Source organism: Haliotis rubra, unplaced genomic scaffold (assembly GCF_003918875.1).
Source record: "Haliotis rubra isolate DU_JTF1 unplaced genomic scaffold, ASM391887v1 Scf404, whole genome shotgun sequence".
Lineage (NCBI taxonomy): Eukaryota > Metazoa > Mollusca > Gastropoda > Lepetellida > Haliotidae > Haliotis > Haliotis rubra.
In genome coordinates this window covers 941,752-962,201 of record NW_025767085.1, presented here as the reverse complement: position 1 = coordinate 962,201, position 20,450 = coordinate 941,752, and the positions used below count along the sequence as shown (strand labels likewise).

The 20,450-nt window shown below is 40.7% G+C and overlaps 1 protein-coding gene across 1 annotated transcript; it reads right to left on the bottom strand.

Moving 5' to 3' along the window:
* Positions 1-170: 170 nt before the first annotated feature.
* On the bottom strand, positions 171-18,572 carry LOC124287673 (glycerophosphocholine cholinephosphodiesterase ENPP6-like). The gene is made up of 7 exons (XM_046724178.1): positions 18,297-18,572; positions 3,848-3,996; positions 3,392-3,560; positions 2,666-2,961; positions 2,193-2,333; positions 1,352-1,466; positions 171-499 (listed from the first exon to the last, which is right to left on the bottom strand). The coding sequence occupies exons 1-7, from the start codon at positions 18,535-18,537 to the stop codon at positions 291-293; spliced, it is 1,320 nt and encodes a 439-aa protein (XP_046580134.1). The 5' UTR covers positions 18,538-18,572; the 3' UTR covers positions 171-290.
* Positions 18,573-20,450: the final 1,878 nt, after the last annotated feature.

The following is a 20,450-nucleotide window of genomic DNA, read 5'->3' as shown; positions in this document are numbered from 1 at the left end:
TTTTACAACACTTCTATAAGCATGGACTCAGGTTCGTTCTTGAACTTCGATCTTTTTGTTGCCCGCAATTATTACATTGATCCGTGCGTTTATAAAATATATATTCTCTCATACTATATTATAGTCATTCGTCTGTCCACAGTACAGCTTCTGTTTTGAAACACAATTGATATTTTACATATAAACAGTTTTTATTTACATGGAAAATAGAGATAGATATAATAGACATTTTCTCTCATGTATGCATTACAAAATATATGACGACAAATATATATCTAATAATAAAAACATTAGGAAAATAGAACCACATTGAGCACAACTACCAGAACGACGACAAGAGAGCTGAAACATTTCACCGATGACGATGTCTCAGCCAGCATGCCGCTGACGTTGTCCCATGTGCCGTTGTGGGGTGACGGAGTAATGTCAACGATTTTGCACATCACCTGGTACAGATCTGTGACCTTTAAGGGGACAGTTACCTCGTTCTTACGGAACGCTGAAATCAAAGGCAGGAACATGAATAGTATTAATAATGACCATATCATCATCGCCGTCGTCATCATTCAAATGAGTGAGTGAGTTTGGTTTTACGCCGCTTTTAGCAATATTCCAGCAATATCACGGCGGAGGACACCAGAAATGGGCTTCACACATTGTACCCATGTGGGGAATCGAACCCGGGCCTTCGGCGGGACGATCGAACGCTTTAACCACTAGGCTACCCCTCCGCCCCTCATTCAAATGACATCCATCCTACTTTTGTAGAAATAATACCCTTTGCAAATTCCGGTGCATGCAGATTGACCATATATATAGATACAAACACGATTTTTTGTTTGTACAGGGCTGAATGGGTATCTGGTGGTTACTATGTAAAGTGGATGATGAGACGTTTTAGTGCTCATGTCATCACCCACTAGTTTGTATAGCCCCAAGTTGGTTATTGATTATTTGAAGTCGCCATCATACAGCCTAGTGCTGACTGCCATGTAAAATACTGGTGGCTTTTCCCTTGCTATTAACCTACATTTCCTTAAATATCTGAAACACCATTTTCCGGTTCTTGCTTACATTTATTCGGATAAAGACATTCGTTATCTAACTCAGATTCTGACCTTGCATAATGATCTTTATCTTTGAGAGGGAACACATACACAGGTTCAATTCGTACCGATGACCGTAAAGTAGTGAGGTTTTACACCGCTTTTAGCAATATTCCAGTAATATAACCAGAAATGGCCTTCATACAATGTAGTTATATGGAATCGAACCCGGATCGCCGGCGTGAAGAGCGAACGCTTTAACCACTGTGCTATCCAACAACCCCTATGTTAGTACATTCACGCACCTGGTCCAGTGGCTATAAATATCCCTCTCATATCTGGTTCAGTGTTGTCGTATCCATGTGTGCCCTGGAGGGGATTCATAGTAGCAGAGGAGGCTGGGAAATGGGGATATTTAGGCTGAAAAATACAAACGTGCAGATTCACGGCACCTACCTTATAACACATGCAGAGAATCAGGTTTATAATATGACATATAGATTGTAACGTCTCCATTTCCATACCTTTGTCCTTCAGTGTTTCTCGTACCTTTCCGATACGTTATGGCTTTTATTCATACTATTCAAAGGTACTGGTAAGAATTGGATCCAATGCATGTTGACATGGGATTTAAGTACCCGCTACCGATAAAGATCTGAAGAGGTTCCATTATAGATGACACAAGAACCACCTTTCGACCAATGAAATGTCAGGATCTAGCAAATAGTGAAGCATCTTTTTCGGTCTTCACTGGTTTCAAAATGGCTGCTTTCATTCCAGAATGCGCATTGATACATACATATTGAAGGATACTCTTATTTGATCAAACGAAACTTCAGAAATAGCTGATAGACTGTGGAATTTCTCAGGCGGGATATGGAAATCTCTTTCAAGTGTTTTATCTTACAGACTGAAACTGTCGTTCGGGATACCCCATGTTAATATTTTGGCCTAAGGAAACACATTCGGACCTTCACTTTGCGTTCCTGTAACCCGATTGGTTGGATGAGAGTTCTTTCTGACATGGCCCGTAATGGAATGATTTCAAATCTTTGCGTAGCAGCAGAGAACGCAAACATACGATTTTATCAAGAATTGGGAAACGAGACTGACGAAATAACGAAGTAAGTAGGGGAGATAACTCACAATGAGAATGGTCCACCCGAGATCCGCCACTGCCAGCAGAGGTGGAGTGAGTCGGCCATTTTTTAAATACCATCTTTCTGGAATGTCTTCTTTCTTGTACACTTTCAGGTGCTCGGAGATCCCAACGAGCCTTTCATACAACTGGACATCGCATAAAAATACACATTATTGTAGAGACAATGGGGGCACAAGGCACAAATCATCAATTTATCATGGTCAGACTCGCTGACTTACATTAATATTTGCTATGATGATGTGTGAACAATTTGGTATTACTTTTTAACTTCGTACTATGACGGTAACCTGCCAATAATTGACTGGCCCACTGATATCAGCAACGTTCCACGGTAAAAGGATTCGCTGACACCCAATCAACAAAGTCACCTAGTCTGACCACCCGATCCACTAAGGGGCCTTACGACAAGGCCGTTTGTGTCTAAAACACGTCCTTGCCACTAACTAGCTTCACGCACCTGCTCCAGCCTCCCAGGTCGAGGCCATATCAAGACAGGGGTCCCGCTGTCCATAGTCATGAGGACGTCATCTGGACTCAGTTCCCTGGTCAGATCTATTGTCCTTGTGGGAGAAATGGCGGTCATGCCGTGATCGGACGCAATCATGATATTGACCTTGTCAGTCAGACCACGTCGGTCAAGGTCGGCCACTAGGAAGGCCAGTTGAGCATCAAGGTCACGTAAAAAGCCCATCACTAACGAGCTGTAAGGCCCACTGCGGTGTCCGTACTTGTCTGCCAACTCGTAATAAATACCTGCAAACACAGCAAATGTTTCCCTGATACTGTGTAAGTTTAATGATATAGTTAATTTTTAAAAGGTCATTCTTTACGTCCAATAGTCGACGTAAAGAGCGAGGGAGCTGTTTTTAACTCTACTTTCAACAATGTTTTGAGTTACATCACAGTATGTCATCTTGATGAAGGAGGAAAGAAGATGGATGCAGGTGTCAGACGTTTATCGCACGTTGTTGACAAAAGTGGAAACAGAAACTGTGCGACTTTAATGTTCACACCCATTTCTAAAAACTATGGCACGCCAAAAGTTTCTGTGGAACAATTTATGGTTGGTAACATGTCAACCCCAATGGCGATGGGTACTTTCCTCATGAATCAATCAATGGAATCTGTCTTGTACATTTACTGCTGGAATATTGTTGAGTGCGACGTTAAACTACGACCAAACCTGCAAAATCAGCCTTGTCTTCCTCAAGCTTATTCAGAGCGTCTGTGATAGCGCCACGGGTATCGTTGATGGTAGGGGGCCTGTTGGGGTACCTCTGGCATTGAGTGGGACGCAGACCCCGGATCTCCACCTCACACCCGCACCAGTAGTACATGTACGTCCTCTTGCCCTGGAGCAAGAAGCAGGGTATATCTGGTATGGAGTACTGTGTGAAATTCATGTCACCATTATTGGTGAGGATTTAGAACCTCGGAAAGGACAGAGACTTATATTACTGACATGTCATGCAGACCCAACATATTTTGTTTACGTTTACTTTAATCAACGGCATTTCGATCAGAAACAGTCAACAACATCTGCTTAACATAAACCGACGATGGCGTTTTACTTCCCTAAACATTAATATTATTCTTGGTGCATTAGTAATGGCGTCCTATACCCTCGCTGTGTACCCACCTGTCTCGTGGCAGTGATCCAGAAAGGGTCTCCACCATCCCACCAGTGTGCGTTGTACTGGTCTGGGTTTGTACCGATAAGGAATGACTGGTTCCTCACGATGTCGTACATGTAGTTGCCGACCATGCCGTGACTCTCACAGTGGAGGCCTGTGGGGAAATTAAAGTATTTTATTACACATGCCAAGTAATTAAGGTAACGTTAAATCATCACTGTAAACAGACGTGTTCAGGTGACATTTTCTCTCTCATACAATATTTATGACTGACATACATATGCTATAAACTATTATATTTCTTCCTTTTGGTCTGTCTGTGTTAAATATTAGTAAGGCGTAGATATATATCCACGTTTTCGTTACCTAAAAGAAAACTGAATGAAACAAGGTTATATTGCCTAAGGGAGTTCGGAAGACCTGCTCGATCTCCAGAAAGTATTGCCCTTCATCTGTATAGCAAACCGTGGTATAACAACGGAGTTCTCACGTCACGTTAAATAATACCACTGAGCATATTAACGTGCATGCGAAATATAAGGATGGTGTTTACACACTGGACTGTTTTCTCTTAAGTCAAGTTTACAAGGTTTACAATTCAAAAAATGGAATTCGAAAAAAATATTATATGAAAAGTAGACCATCAAACCTGTGAAATATATATAAATTAAATACAACGGGAATCTATTTTGTGTAATCTCATCACGCGACTCAAGAGTACTGTACACAACCACACAGAATACAACACCGAGACCGTATGCTGTCAGGCCTCTGTGCGATTCCTATGTCACAGTACGTGACGATATAATACTGACGCTATGTCATTATCTCATCCAAACTGAGCGACAAGATGTTTGATATCAACCATTCGAGTGTCTGGTCCAGATTCGAATATTAAGTGAGTGAGTGGGTTTAGTTTTACGCCGCACTCGAAGCTATATGGCGGCGGTCTGTGAATGATCGAGTCTGGACCAGACAATCCAGTGATCAACACCATGAGCATCGATCTACGCAACTGGGATACGATGACATGTGTTAACCATGTCAGCAAGCCTGACGACCCGATCCCGTTAGTCGACTTTTACGACAAGCATGGGTTACTGAAGATCAATTCTAACCCGGATCTTCACTGGGTCGAATATTAAGAGTTTGACGTCATATAATTTCAACATTGCGGCGTTAAACAATAACCAATCAGTTGAACAACCTTCCTACACTAAACTAAGCTCGGCTTCAAAATGAGCCATGATATGATAACGCGAGATGAGTGATATGGCGTTACTGCATTATCAACTTTAAATGATTGTGAAAAATGACGTCCCAGCACGAATAGGTGAGTGAGTTGGGGTTGAAGAAGCGGAGGAGGAGGAAAAAGAAAAATAGAAGAAAATGGCTTTGCATATTTTGGAGGATCGAACCCGGGCAGTCGAAGAGCAAAACGCCCACACCACTACGGTTAAGTTTCATTATCGGACCAAATAGAACAATATGACGAAACGGCTTAACTGGATGTAAATAATGGTGATGCATCATAATAGTGACTTGCAACACCACAAACAAGTGACGTTTAGTTAACATAGACCCTGTGTAAGATGGCACTGTAAGACCTACTTACAGAAATACGTTGCTCGTGAGTTTGCTGTCTCTTTAAACAAGGAATAATCAAATCTGTAATAGTAATATCAAGTGGGCTGGAGTAATTTTACTTGCAATACAGTTAAGCTAAATGTACCTATCACTGCGTTTTAACTAAGAAAACATAACACATTTCGGTTGACACTTTCTCAGTAAAGTACAGATTTTAGTACATGCAGGTTTCGAAACTACACTCTCAGAGCCAGGCACCTAATCGCCTGTACACAAAGGAAGCCATTTAAAAAGGCGGTGGCTTCCACAACAATGGAAATCGGGCAACTGGTATTATATCAAGATCACGGATTTTGTGATCAGAGAAAGTGTAATCCCAAAAATAGCATGTGTGACATTTGACCTCTTTCTAAATGGCATTGTGTATTCATAAGAACATATGTTAATTAGTAATAGATATTAACAGGAAGAAGCATGAGGGATGCGAAAGAATACTCTGCCTCTGTATCCCAAACCAATTCCATCGTGTATACAGATTTTCGTCTTGATAAGTATCTCTCACGGCTGAAACGTTATGATATATGATAGATATGAATAACTGTCGATAAGGTACCGGCCTATCTTCTACAAGGTGAAACAGATAAGATGCAAGACATTAACGCTACTTTCTTCACCCTGTATCAACACAGGATTTAAACTTATCACTAAAACAGCTGTTTGTCGGCAGAAAGAACGCGGAAATGAGAGCGTGAATGGGAAAATGCTTGCGTTTTACATCTGGGCGATAAAGTTGAGCTGGGTGGGGTGCCATCTCTATGCAAGATAGAATAACACTATGACTATGGTTCATGCGTCCGAGATAGAATCAAGTCGTTGAGTTATCTCTAGTAAGAAGTATGTTCTGTAACAGCTACTGTCTCTGGAGCATTCACACTATGCAAAAATACAGTCTGAGACCCACAAGGACCTGTTCAACCGACAGTGATCAAAGATTTCCTGTTTGAAAATGCTTGGATCTCGACCTGCAGGCGCGACTGCCCAAACGATAAGATGGTTAGTGCATTTCCAAAGTTTAAGAAAAACACGGAGAGCCAGGTTTATTTTTGTTTTTGTGTGTGTGAGAAAGTAAAGTCGTTGGCAGTTACGGGCAAAGGGCATCATGATAACGTTTATTCTCAGAAGACAGAACGTTATATAAATGCGTTATGGGGAAATGATTGTGGGATGGGTTCTAGTTTTCAGAAAAACAGGATAAAATCTACCAAGTGTTTTATCCTTCATTTACATGCTAAGGATGAGATCTCGATATAGAAAGTACCATTATGTTTGTGCTTAAGTTAGATAAATGTATCATAGCCGGGAGCGTTATCACTTCGACAAACATGATAATAACAGAGAGAAACCATTTCCATAATAGTGAGTGAGTTTAGTTTCACGCCGCACTCGGCAATATTCCAGCTATATGGCGATGGTCTGTAAATAATCGAGTCTGGACCAGACAATCCAGTGATCAACACCATGAGCATTGATCTACGCAATTGGGATACGATGACATGTGTCAACCCAGTCAGCGAGCCTGACCACGGGCTCTTACGACAAGCATGGGTTACTGAAGATCAATTCTAACCTGGATCTTCACGGGTTTTGTCCATGCTAATAGGAAATCTCTGCTGAAAGCAGGGTCAGTTCCGACTGTTATGAACATGTACTTTTTAATAATTGATAACACAATGTGTTCGCGGAAAAATTAGAGTATCCTTCACCACAGATGACACCTGTCACAAACACATGCAGCGGCAGGTGAAAACACGGAACCATATGGTACAAGTCGATATTAGCAACGGCGTCGAACATACATTTTTGTCTCTGGCCATTAGAATTATATATTGCTTTTTGAAAAGTATATCACTGAAAAAAAAGAAGTGGCTACCACCCAAAATATCTGTTAGTGCCCGTAAATTGCTTCTCTGTCCGTATGTTAAAAGTGATAAAGTGGATAACAGTAAATACTTGCCCGGGTTATTTCCGTCTCAGGTGATGGAGGTTCCAATCAGTATCTGATAGACCCGAGGTGGTTTTAGCCACAGGTCATCATCGTCTGTCTTCTTTCATGACTTTGGTCTGATAACATTTTGGGGGTTTCCAACATGATGGATTCAAATCGTATTTTCAGGCCTCGCCGACACATCCCAATTCTTAACAGTAACCAAGTTAGAAGGTCTCGCACACAAATACGTGAAGTCGCACTAGATCTGGTGATATGTCAATGATAGTGTCTTTTCTCAGATGAAGAATGAGCAAAGTTTTACGCTTCTGTTAGCAATATTCCAACAACTCTACAATTCACGGCGGGGGACGCCAGAAATAGGCTGCAGGCATTGCAACCATCTTAGGAATTGAACATAGCTTACGGCGTGACGAGCGATGACTTAATCAACTCGGCTACCTTACATGTCAAGGAAGAACCTCAGAATGAAAACATTACGAAATAAAAATTTCCAGTTTTCAAGTTTTGAGCATAAAGTTACTCATCTGACAAAATATCATGCTAGACGCAGCCTGCAAGGTTATAGTATAATACCGAATAGATCTTATCATTTACGCAGCATACGCATTGGTCTGGTAACACTCCATTCTTATATGTTCTGTTGAGTGTTTTACTAGACTAACGTCTAGTCTCTGAAATGAACATATTTTACAGAAAAAAAACTGTTCATAAAAAATATTAAAAAAATGCAATGGAACGGAGCCTAGAGACTTCATTCGTTTTCACTTGCCACATATTCTAGACTTGCATGGGCTTTCTTGGATATTTGTTTTAGGGTCTGTAAGACAGACTTGGGTTTACATAAAACTTATCATATGTGAAAACAGGTAAGAATCCATTCTCATCGGAAGCCATACGCTGCAAATAGAGAGATTTCCTTTACCAAGCTTAAGCCAGTACATCATCGTGAATGGTTTACAGGTCAGCCTCTGGCGTTATGCCTCGTTGCAAATAGATAGCTTAAATAATAGGAAATGGGAAACCGATAGAAAAACTTTCAACGACACGAGTCTCTAATCAGGCAGAAGGGCGTGGAATCGTAGAGACACCCACAGCCAACTGTCTGCTATTTATCTAGTGTATATCTAGGCGTACCTAATATACAATGACACAGTAGCACTTTGGGGAAATATTTCTGGTGAACTGGTTCCGGCCCCCTGATATCACCTGTCCGTGGACTCAGCGCTCCCTCTCCTCCCCCATCACATGAGGCTATAGGGGTGGTGATGGGGAGAACCCGCAACAGACATACATGGTGATCACGCTAGTCGTATATCATACAAACCAACTGGGCGCTGTCTTCATCACGCCTGACAGCGTTATGGGAGGCACGCAACTGTCTAGAATGACAACTTAAAAAATAACAGCAGAACCTTATTTATTGTACGGATCCGCCTTTTAGAAAGATTGAAGAGGTGAAAAAATGGACTATTTTCTAACCCGCAAAGTAGTTCCTTTTTCAAGACTCAGCTTTTGCCTGTACTGTATACAGCGTAATGCAAACAGTGGGTTGCATTGGGCAAGCAGTAAAGGTTAAGATATATACACTTGAACAATGGATTAGCTACCTGTTTCACAACAGTACACACAAAAATAATCATTGTGACCAGCTACACGTTCTAAGACAGTTTCACACAATTTAACCACTGTGGCCAGCTACACGTTCTAAGACGTTTTCACACAATTTTATCACTGTGGCCAGCTACACGTTCTAAGACGTTTTCACACAATTTTATCACTGTGGCCAGCTACACGTTCTAAGACGTTTTCCCACAATCTAACCACTGTGGTTAGCTACACGTTCTAAGATGTTTTCACACAATTTAACCACAGTGGCCAGCTACATGTTCTAAGACGTTTTCACACAATGTAACAACTGTGGTTAGCTACATGTTCTAAAACGTTTTCACACAATGTAACCACAGTGGCCAGCTACACGTTCTAAGACGTTTTCACACAATGTAACCACTGTGGTTAGCTACACGTTCTAAGACGTTTTCACACAATGTAACCACTGTGGTTAGCTACACGTTCTAAGACGTTTCCACACAATATATCCAATGTGGTTAGCTACACGTTCTAGGACGTTTCCACAAAATATATTCACTGTGGCTATCTTACACGTTCTAAGACATTTCCACAAAATATATTCACTGTGGATAGCTACACGTTCTAAGACGTTTCAACAAAACATATTCACTGTGGCCAGCTACATGTTCTAAGACGTTTTCACACAATATATTCACTGTGGCTAGCTACACGTTCTAAGACGTTTCAACAAAATATATTCACTGTTTCTATCTTACACGTTCTAAGACATTTCCACAAAATATATTCACTGTGGCCAGCTACACGTTCTAAGACGTTTTCACACAATTTTACCACTGTGGCCAGCTAAACGTTCTACGGCGTTTCCACACAATGTAACCACTGTGGCCAGCTACACGTTCTAAGACAGTTTCACACAATTTAACCAATGTGTCTAGCTACGCGTTCTAAGACGTTTTCACACAATTTAACCACTGTGTCTAGCTACACGTTCTAAGACGTTTCCACACAATGTAACCACTGTGGCCAGCTACATGTTCTAAGACATTTCAACAAAATATATTCTCTGTGGCTAGCTACACGTTCTACGACGTTTTCACACAATTTAACGACAGTGGCTAGCTACACGTTTTGAGACATTTCCACACAATTTAACGACAGTGGCCAGCTACATGTTCTAAGACGTTTTCACACAATTTAACCACAGTGGCTATCTTACACGTTCTAAGACATTTCCACAAAATATATTCAATGTGGCTAGCTACACGTTCTAAGACGTTTCCACAAAATATAATCACTGCGGCGAGCTACACGTTTTGAGACATTTCCACACAAGCTAGCGACTGGCTAGCTACACGTTCTAACACATTTCCACAAAGCACAACCACTGTGGTTTTGAAACATTTTGTTTTACAACATACATAAACTGAGGCTCAAGAGACGTTCCAAAACATAACAAATGTACTTGCCAACATTTTCCAAGATATTTTCACAACATACATTCACTGTGGCTAACTACATCTTCGACGACATTCTCTCACCTAAATGTACATTATGGCTAACTAAAGACAATCAGTCTTATAAAAAAACTTTCCTCGAGAAAATAAAACAGAAAGAAGGCCTTCCTCAAAAGTCCTTTTAACAGGGCATTGCCAGGTGAGAATGATTTAGCGATAGCGTTCATTACAAGGTGTATTTATAAGAAAACTGGAACTTCAAGGGAAGTCTTCTTACATCGATTGAATCAACAAAATAATGGGCTTTTTCTGTGATAAGTGTCGATATTTCACGCAGGGTCCAGGATCTTGTTTCGTTTATTCTCCTTAATGACAGCAGATTCATTAGTCTTGATAAACGAAGGACCACTGTTCTGTGGTTCCTATCAGATCTGGACACCTTCACGCAGAGACATGGCGCCAGAGGATTATAGTCTTACCCTACTCACGTAGGAATTCCGACCACCCTTCACCAATTCCGTCCCAGGGCATCTAACAGAGCACTGGTGTCTGGATCCGATCCCACGACAGGTGCTCGCTGCCCCGTGGGTGCCTCCACGCTCCCCTGTGGTTCCTCCGACAATTACACGGGGTAAGATGATAGGTAGGTAAATAAACAGTAACTATTCAAGATTATAGGAGGAAGAATGCTCAATGTTTTGAAAGGTCGGGAAAACAATATCCTTAGGCTCAGTGTTACTGATAGGGTCAAATGTTGACCACATTGACCATCGCTGCCTGGCGGTAGATCCACATGGAACACTTGCCATGGGTAAAAGGTCGTAGTTACACGATGGTAGCTTTTCTTCAAAGTACCTTTTGCATAAACCGTAAGTCCCTTTGTGTATAATCGTTTTACACTTATTCTGTTTTTATCTTTTCCGTTGTGATATATTTTCGATATTATCATTGTTAGCTTCATACTAGTCTGTCTCACAGTCCCTGAACCACATTTTTCCTACTGCCCAGCCTTTTCTTCAATGCTAAAGCCCTAAATGAAGCAAGTCTAGATTCCCCCAGGTTACCTGAATCTACCAACTTACTGGGGCTCCTTTTCAATATAAATAGGTTTATTTGTTACTATCAAAGTTATATATATTCAGGGACTAAGCGTTAGTCTTGCGTCATACGTTTGCTTGTTGGTTTCACGAAAATAGTTGCATCTAGTCCAGATTCCAGAGTTAATGTAGAACAATTAGTAACTGACACAGTGTTCACAACGGCGTAACCCCCACTTACTCACCCTTTCTATGACACTTTATTTACCATTCCACCCGCCACTGTACGGTTTTCCTAAACCGTGTTTAATGCTTCACAGGACAGTTAATGAGTATCATACTTTGGCACTTTATTCCAGATATCTGAGACAGAAGCAAATTACTGAGAACCGAACACGCCAAAGGGTTTCGGGGGAAACGCACTGGAACATTCATTCCAAGGAATTGCGCTGCCTTATTTCGTTGTTGCATGAACGATTAAATGTCTGCAGACAAGTCACGACTGACCTGACCTGTGTGGCTCTCGCACCTGCTAAACTCATGCTCTGTCACGCGTTACGTGATTAACATGTTCTCAAATATCAACAATGTTTATTCAGTCAACAAACATCAAGGCATGAAAATATTGTTTTGACATCGTACCATGCATATATCTAGCTGAAGAAAGTTATCATCGAAATACTACAGTTGAACTCCTGGCAGCAATGATCCGAATCCTATATTTGTGTTAGTCTAGTTCAGTATGCCAGAATTACGTCACGATGGGCGTTGCTCGACCAGTGTTGAATCTGCGCCACATGGTATGCTTATGTGTTAACTATAACAGTATGATAACAAGCATATGACCCTTGTGTTACTGCAGTAAGGTAAAAACAGGAATACTGACCCAGTAACAACCACAGGCCCTCGTGTCTTTACGAGGATTTAAGATTTTAAAAAATATTAAATATTTGAGATGACCCCCGACTTGAAATGCTTCATAGTACAGTACATAATGATTTTATTGTACTTTGAAGCATTTCGAGTCGGGAGTCATCCCAATTTTTTATATATTTTTATAATCTTTAATCCTCGCAAAGACGCGAGGCCCAGTGGTAACAACCGTATAGTAACATATATTGATACACAGTTGTAACATCATGAATAATGTCCATTGTAACAACGGCATGATACACCCTGTGACTACATATCTGTTACTATTCTCATGTTACTACATTATGATAATAACACGAATACTGTCCTTGTAACACTGGTATGATGAACCACGTGACTACACATCTGTTGCTGTTCTCATGTTACTACATTTTGATAATAACACGAATACTGTCCTTGTAACACTGGTATGATGAACCACGTGACTACACATCTGTTGCTGTTTACATGTTATTACATTATGATAATAACACGAATACTGTCCTTGTAACAGTGGTATGATGAACCACGTGACTACACATGTGTTACTACATTATGATAATAACACGAATACTGTCCTTGTAACAATGCTATGATGAACCGCGTGACAAGACGCCTGTTTCTATTCTCATGTTACTACATTATCATTATAACACGAATACTGTCCTTGTAACACTGGTATGATGAGCCACGTGACTACACATCTGTTGCTATTCTCGTGTTACTACATTATGATAATAACACGGAAATTGTCCTTGTAACACTGGTATGATGAACCGCGTGACAACACGCCTGTTGCTATTCTCATGTTACTACATTATCATAATAACACGAATACTTTCCTTGTAACAATGGTATGATGAACCACGTGACTACACATCTGTTGCTATTCTCGTGTTACTACATTATGACAATAACACGAATACTGCCCTTATTCAATGATATAACATGTATATCTGTACGTCTACATATTTGTGTTACTGTCCTTGGGGTACTGCAGTATACCAATTTCATTAATAATATACTTATGATATTCCAATATGATAATATGTGTATTGTCTTCCTAAGCAATACACGTGTATACACCGCTTTAACTATGCAGTCTTACGCACTACGATATGATAACACATACGTTGTTCTTGCTACTATGTGCAGACACATATTTTGTCCGTGAGCTGCTGCATTAATTACTCATGTGGCATACACGTATGTTGCCCTTTTGCACCTATGATCACATATATTGTCCTTATGGTCTCTGTGAGTGGGGCCGGTGGTAGCCTAGTGGTTAAAGCGTTGGCTCGTCACGCCGAAGACCCGGGTTCGAATCCCCACATGGGTACAATGTGTGAAGCCCATTTTTCTGGTGTCCCCAGCCGTGATGTTGCTGGAATATTGCTAAAAAGGGCGTAAAACCAAACTCAGTCAGTCAGTCAGTCTCTGTGTGTGGCAACACGTTTCCCGTATAATACTATGGTATACCACGAACATTGTCCTTAACTCTAACATATGTCCTGTTAATGCTACATAGGATGATAACAAACATTTTTCCTTATGATACAATAGTTTGATAACACTCACATTTTCCTTTTGATACAATAGTATGATAACACTCACAATTTCCTTATTATACCATGGTCTGATAACACTCACATTTTCCTTATGATACAATAGTATGATAACACTCACAATTTCCTTATTATACCATGGTCTGATAACACTCACATTGTCCTTATAATACCATTATATAACACTCACGCTTTCCTTATTATACCATGGTCTGATAACACTCACATTTTCCTTATGATACAATAGTATGATAACACTCACAATTTCCTTATGATACAATAGTATGATAACACTCACAATTTCCTTATTATACCATGGTCTGATAACACTCACATTTTCCTTATGATACATAGGATGTAAACACTCACAATTTCCTTATTATACCATGGCCTGATAACACTCACATTTTCCTTATTATACCATGATATAACACTCACTCTTTCCTATACACTCACACTTTTTCCTTATGATATCACATTTTCCTTATTATACCATGGTCTGATAACACTCACATTTTCTTTATTATACAATGAATGGTCTGATAACACTCACATTTTCCTTATGATACAATAGTATGATAACACTCACAATTTCCTTATGATACAATAGTATGATAACATTTTCCTTATTATACCATGGTCTGATAACACTTTTTCCTTATATGTAAACATGATTTCCTTATTATACCATGGCCTGATAACACTCACATTTTCCTTATTATACCATGATATAACACTCACTCTTTCCTTATTATACCATGGTCTGATAACACTTACATCTTCCTTATGATACAATAGTATGATAACACTCACATTTTCCTTATTATACCATGGTCTGATAACACTCACATTTTCTTTATTATACAATGAATGGTCTGATAACACTCACATTTTCTTTATTATACAATGAATGGTCTGATAACACTCACATTTTCTTTATTATACAAAGATTGGTTTGATAACACTCACATTTTCCTTATTATTCCATATCCCCGATGATAACTATGGTATGATAACGTATTTTCCTTATGATATCATGGTATGATAACACACATTTTCCATATGATTGCCTACGAGCATGTTACCCTGGTGTCAAAGTACAGGGGCGGTGGGGTAGCTTAGTGGTTAAAGCGTTGGCTCGTCACGCCGAAGACCCGGGTTCGAATCCCCACATGGGTACAATGTGTGAAGCCCATTTTTCTGGTGTCCCCCGCCGTGATGTTGCTGGAATATTGCTAAAAGCGACGTAAAACCAAACTCAGTCAGTCAGTCAGTCAAAGTACAATCTTCAAATTCGTTCCGTGGTAGGGGCATAAGTGGCCCAGTTGAGTTTCGTCACAAGTGAACACTAAAACCTACGAATGTCGGATCATATCTCATTAGACCGGAATATGTCTTTGAAGAGGTAAACGACAAGAGCCCGGCATCCCTTTGGGCTTTCTTCCCACATCCAGTCGACACTGTGTAAAGCGGAGTCAAGCCCAACTCATTTATTCATTTCCTGAACCGTAGGTGTGTCAGTACCACCTTTCCTCCCAATATGATGGCATCATCTACCTTTACCCAAATATCACACTATATCTCACACGCTACTGTTCGTATCGCATGAACTATTGTATGCGAGCACATGCAGAAAGTGGATATATTGCCATAACATTTAGGTGGAATTCAAAACCAGGAATGTTCCAAGAATTCTCGAGGAGTCATGTGATGGGGTCGGGGCGAGTTACGGAGCAGCTGGCACCGGTTGTCGGGATGACACTGGAGAGGGCTGCTGGGGGGAAGGAAGTGATCACTTTCAATGATTCAGTTAACCCATGTCTGGATCCCATATCCGAGTCACGTGACTCCCTTCCAGACGTCAGCTGGTGTCTGGCCCAGGTAACCTATCTGAGTATTAACTGACATATCGCACGAGCATCACATGTTGAACGAGGAGGTACATAGCGCGGATAAAATGTATTCTAACGTGCACCAAATGATATCGTTTTATTTGTGATTTATGTACCTGGGAAATATAGATAGGCAATGCGCCAGTTTCAACGAATAACACAATCATTATATCTACATGAATACAACAGCATCTATTTGTGTATTGTAGTCTCCGGTAGGCAGTGACAGAGGGTGACCCTCGCTGCAAGGTATAATAGGCGGGTACATATGATACAGTAGTCGCATGCAAAGAGCTCTCCCCGTGTCGTGACACAGTAATAGTGCGTACGGTGACGTCTCATGTGTTCTGACACAATAGAGCAGATAGTCACGTGTCTCACCAGTCATTGTTAGTAGTAGCGTATCTCACCTGACATCGTTGGTAGTAGCGTATCTCACCTGTCATTGTTCGTAGTAGCGTATATCACCTGTCATTGTTGCTAATAACGTATTTCATATGTCATTGTTGGTAGTAGCGTATCTCACCTGGCATTGTTAGTAGTAACATATCTCACCTGGCATTGTTGGTAGTAACGTATTACAGCTGTCATTGTTGGTAGTAACGTATCTCACCTGACATTGTTGGTAAAGGCGTATCTCACCTGGCATTGTTGGTAGTAACGTATCTCACCTGTCATTGTTGGTAGTAACGTATCTCACCTGACATTGTTGGTAGTAACGTATCTCACCTGTCATTGTTGGTAGTAGCGTATCTCACCTGTCATTGTTGGTAGTAACGTATTTCACCTGTCATTGTTGGTAGTAACGTATTGTTGGTAGTAACATCTCACCTGTCATTGTTGGTAGTAACGTATCTCACCTGACATTGTTGGTAGTAACGTATTTCACCTTGTCACAGCTGTTGGTAGTAACGTATTTCACCTGTCATTGTTAGTAGTAACGTATTTCAGCTGTCATTGTTGGTAGTAACGTATTTCACCTGTCATTGTTGGTAGTAACGTATTTCACCTGTCATTGTTGGTAGTAACGTATTTCACCTGTCATTGTTGGTAGTAACATATCTCACCTGTCATTGTTGCTAATAACGTATTTCACCTGTCATTGTTGGTAGTAACGTATCTCACCTGTCATTGTTGCTAGTAACGTATTTCACCTGTCATTGTTGGTAGTAACGTATCTCACCTGTCATTGTTGGTAGTAGCGTATCTCACCTGTCATTGTTGCTAGTAACGTATTTCAGCTGTCATTGTTGGTAGTAACATATCTCACCTGTCATTGTTGGTAGTAACGTATTTCATATGTCACCTGTCATTGTTGGTAGTAACGTTTTTCACCTGTCATTGTTGGTAGTAACGTATTTCAGCTGTCATTGCTGCTAATAACGTATTTCAGCTGTCATTGTTGGTAGTAACGTATCTCACCTGACATTGTTGGTAGTAGCGTATCTCATCTGACACTGCTGCTAGTACCGTATTTCAGCTGTCATTGTTGGTAGTAACATATTTCAGCTGTCATTGATGGTAGTAACATAACTTATCTCACCTGTCATTGTTGCTAATAACGTATTTCATATGTCATTGTTCGTAGTCACGTATTTCACCTGTCATTGTTGGTAGTAATATATCTCACCTGGCATTGTTGGTAGTAACGTATTTCACCTGGCATTGTTGGTAGTAACATATCTTATCTGACATTGTTGGTAGTGACATATCTCACCTGTCATTGTTGGTAGTAACATATCTCACCTGGCATTGTTGGTAGTAACATATCTCACCTGGCATTTTTGTAGTAACATATCTCACCTGGCATTGTTGGTAGTAACATATCTCACCTGTCATTGTTGGTAGTAACATATATCACCTGGCATTGTTACATAGTAGTAACCTATCTCAACCGTCATGACACAGTAATAGTAAATATGATAAAGTCTCACCTTTCCTGGTACAGTAATAACAGGTAGTAACGCGTGTCACATGTTCTAATAAGTAATAACAGGCAGTATCGTGTCTCACCTGTCCTGATAAGTAATAGCAGGTAGTATCGTGTCTCACCTGTCCTGATAAGTAATAGCAGGTTGTATCGTGTCTCATCTGTTCTGATAAGTAATAACAGGTAGTAACGTGTCTCACCTGTCCTGATAAGTAACAGCAATTAGTAAAGCGTCCCACCTGTCCTGATAAGTAATAACATGTAGTAACGCGTCTCACCTGTCCTGATAAGTATAATAACAGGTAGTAATGCGTCTCATTTGTCCTGATACAGTAACCGTATTTAGTTTTGAGTCTCACCTGCACTGGTACAATAAAAGTAGGTAGGTGAGCATTTTACCCGTCTCTGTACTTTAACAGTAGGTACGCGAGCGTCTCACCTGTTTCGATACTTTAACATTAAGTAGTAATGTGTCTCACCTGTCATGATGCTGTAGTAGTTGGGGTAGGAGGTTGTCGGGAAGTCTGGCTGTAAGTACTCGGCGCGTACCCCAGTACGCATGATTCGACGGAATCCATCCTCCCCAAAACCGTCGTAGTCCAGGTAGTCCCATCTCACGCCGTCCACCAACAGCACTATGAGCTTCTGGGACTCACATCGCAGGAGAGAGGGGAGACAGGCTGCGGTGAAGAAGAGTACGAGTGCGAGGCCCCGCGCCATGCTGGGCCGAGACTGGCCGGTTGCTGAGGAGTCGGGAGGAGGAATGAGGCTCCGGTAGTCTTGGGCTCGCTTTAAAAACTATCTAGTGCGTGATCGAAATATAAACTCATCCTGTCGTTTAAAAACGTCTGTTTGCGTAGCAAGCTGGCTTTACGGGTTATAGGTAACATTGAAATATAATTACAGAGGATGTGTGCTTTTCTGAACATGATTTTGTTTCTGTATGAGGTAACTAGTGAGGTTCCAGCTCGGAATGAAATATAATAACATAACATTGAAACTCAAATGTAAATAAGGAAGGCTGTGTACTTGTCTAGTAATAGTAATACTGTAGTAATAGTCCGCTTGTATGGAGCTCATATCCAGGCACATTGCCTGCTCACGGCGCTACGTACATTACTATCACCGGTCACAGGACACGATAGTACTTTCCGATACTTTTTCAACTCCCTAGGGATCATACAGCCATGTTGCCTGTTAAGCGCAATGAACTAAACACTCACATTGCCAGCACATCCTTACGGGTACCCATTTTACTGCTGAGTGAACTGAGACAATGTGGATCTAAATATCTTGTCCAAGGATACTATGCAAATGTGCCCACCTCGGGACCCGAACCTAGGTGCCTCTACCGGGCCTTCAGCGTGATAGGCAGACGCCTTGCCACTGCACTATTGCCCTCCACAGTAAGAACAGGTAGTAACTTGTCTGAACATATGCATAATTTTATTTCCTAAACATGGTTTTCTTAAATTATCGTGCATAATAAGTTAACTTGACTTGAAGTTTCAATGCTTTCAGTGTACAAAGACGGGATATCAATGTTAGATATTGTTTAACGAACAAACAATGGTATTTTGGGCCGAATGAGCAACCGATGGTATTTGTGACTGGATGAACAAGTAAGGATCGATTTGATTGGGTGCAAAATCAGTGATAGATTTGGCGAGAAGAAACACCAATGGCAGATTTGCATATAACGTCCTATGGCTGATTTTCGTAAATAAGCAGCCAATATTAAATATGACTAGATGTACAACCAATGGCATATTTTGGTAGATGAACAGTCAGTAGTAGATCAGGCTAGCTGTACAACCTATGGCATATGTTGGTAGATGAAGGTCAGTAGTAGATCAGGCTAGCTGTACGACCAATGGCAGATTCAGTCGCCTGCCTGCACTGCCACACCACCTGTCTCATAACATGTCCAAGAACCTGCAGGTACAAAAGTTAATGAATATACACTATACGCCAAAAGAAACGTTACCCTCCGTCCTTAATGACGGAGGTACCTATCTTCAGCTGGCGTTGTGATGCGTGGACGTCCACTTCTTGGTCTGTCTGCGGTGACCCCAGTCTGTCTGAAGCCCTGAATAAGTCTTATAACCGTGATACGATGGCATCCGAGGGCGTTGGCAACAGCACCATTACAATGGCTCTTTTTTCTCTCTTCAGCTGTTAATCGTGGCATATTTCTCGTACTTGTGTATCATATCATGCATTCTAGGTTCTCTTCATACCCTATAGAATCATTCTACATGTGAAATGGATGCAAATACTGCTTCGATATTGCTGGGTTTTGGCGATTGATATTGCTATGTGTAAACAGAAAATGGAAAAATGTTACTTTGCAAGCAAGAATGTTAACAAAGATAATTTTAAAGGTTCCTAAAAACGTTTTCACAATATCAAAGACACTTTTACTTGTTTTTACTAATGCAAATCAGCAGACAATGTTTTAAAAGACTGAACTCATAGGAATGATTATTTTACAATTTTACACACTCTACAGTTGTTTCTTGTTTAATAGTTGAAAAATGGTGACTTTAAATGGTTTATCTTTGTCTCATAGCAGAATTGTATTTCAACGTTTCTTTTGGACATCTAAATCACTGTTTTTGGTTTATTTCGGC

What these genes read in the sequence shown, in the direction of transcription:
- LOC124287673 (XM_046724178.1), bottom strand. Translation starts at nt 18,537, where the DNA reads ATGGCGCGGGGCCTCGCACTCGTACTCTTCTTCACCGCAGCCTGTCTC. An exon ending in CTACTACAGCATCATGACAG is followed by an intron (nt 3,997 to 18,296) that starts GTGAGACACATT and finishes ATTTCCCCACAG; the next exon opens with GCCTCCACTGTGAGAGTCAC. An exon ending in GGATCACTGCCACGAGACAG is followed by an intron (nt 3,561 to 3,847) that starts GTGGGTACACAG and finishes TTCTTGCTCCAG; the next exon opens with GGCAAGAGGACGTACATGTA.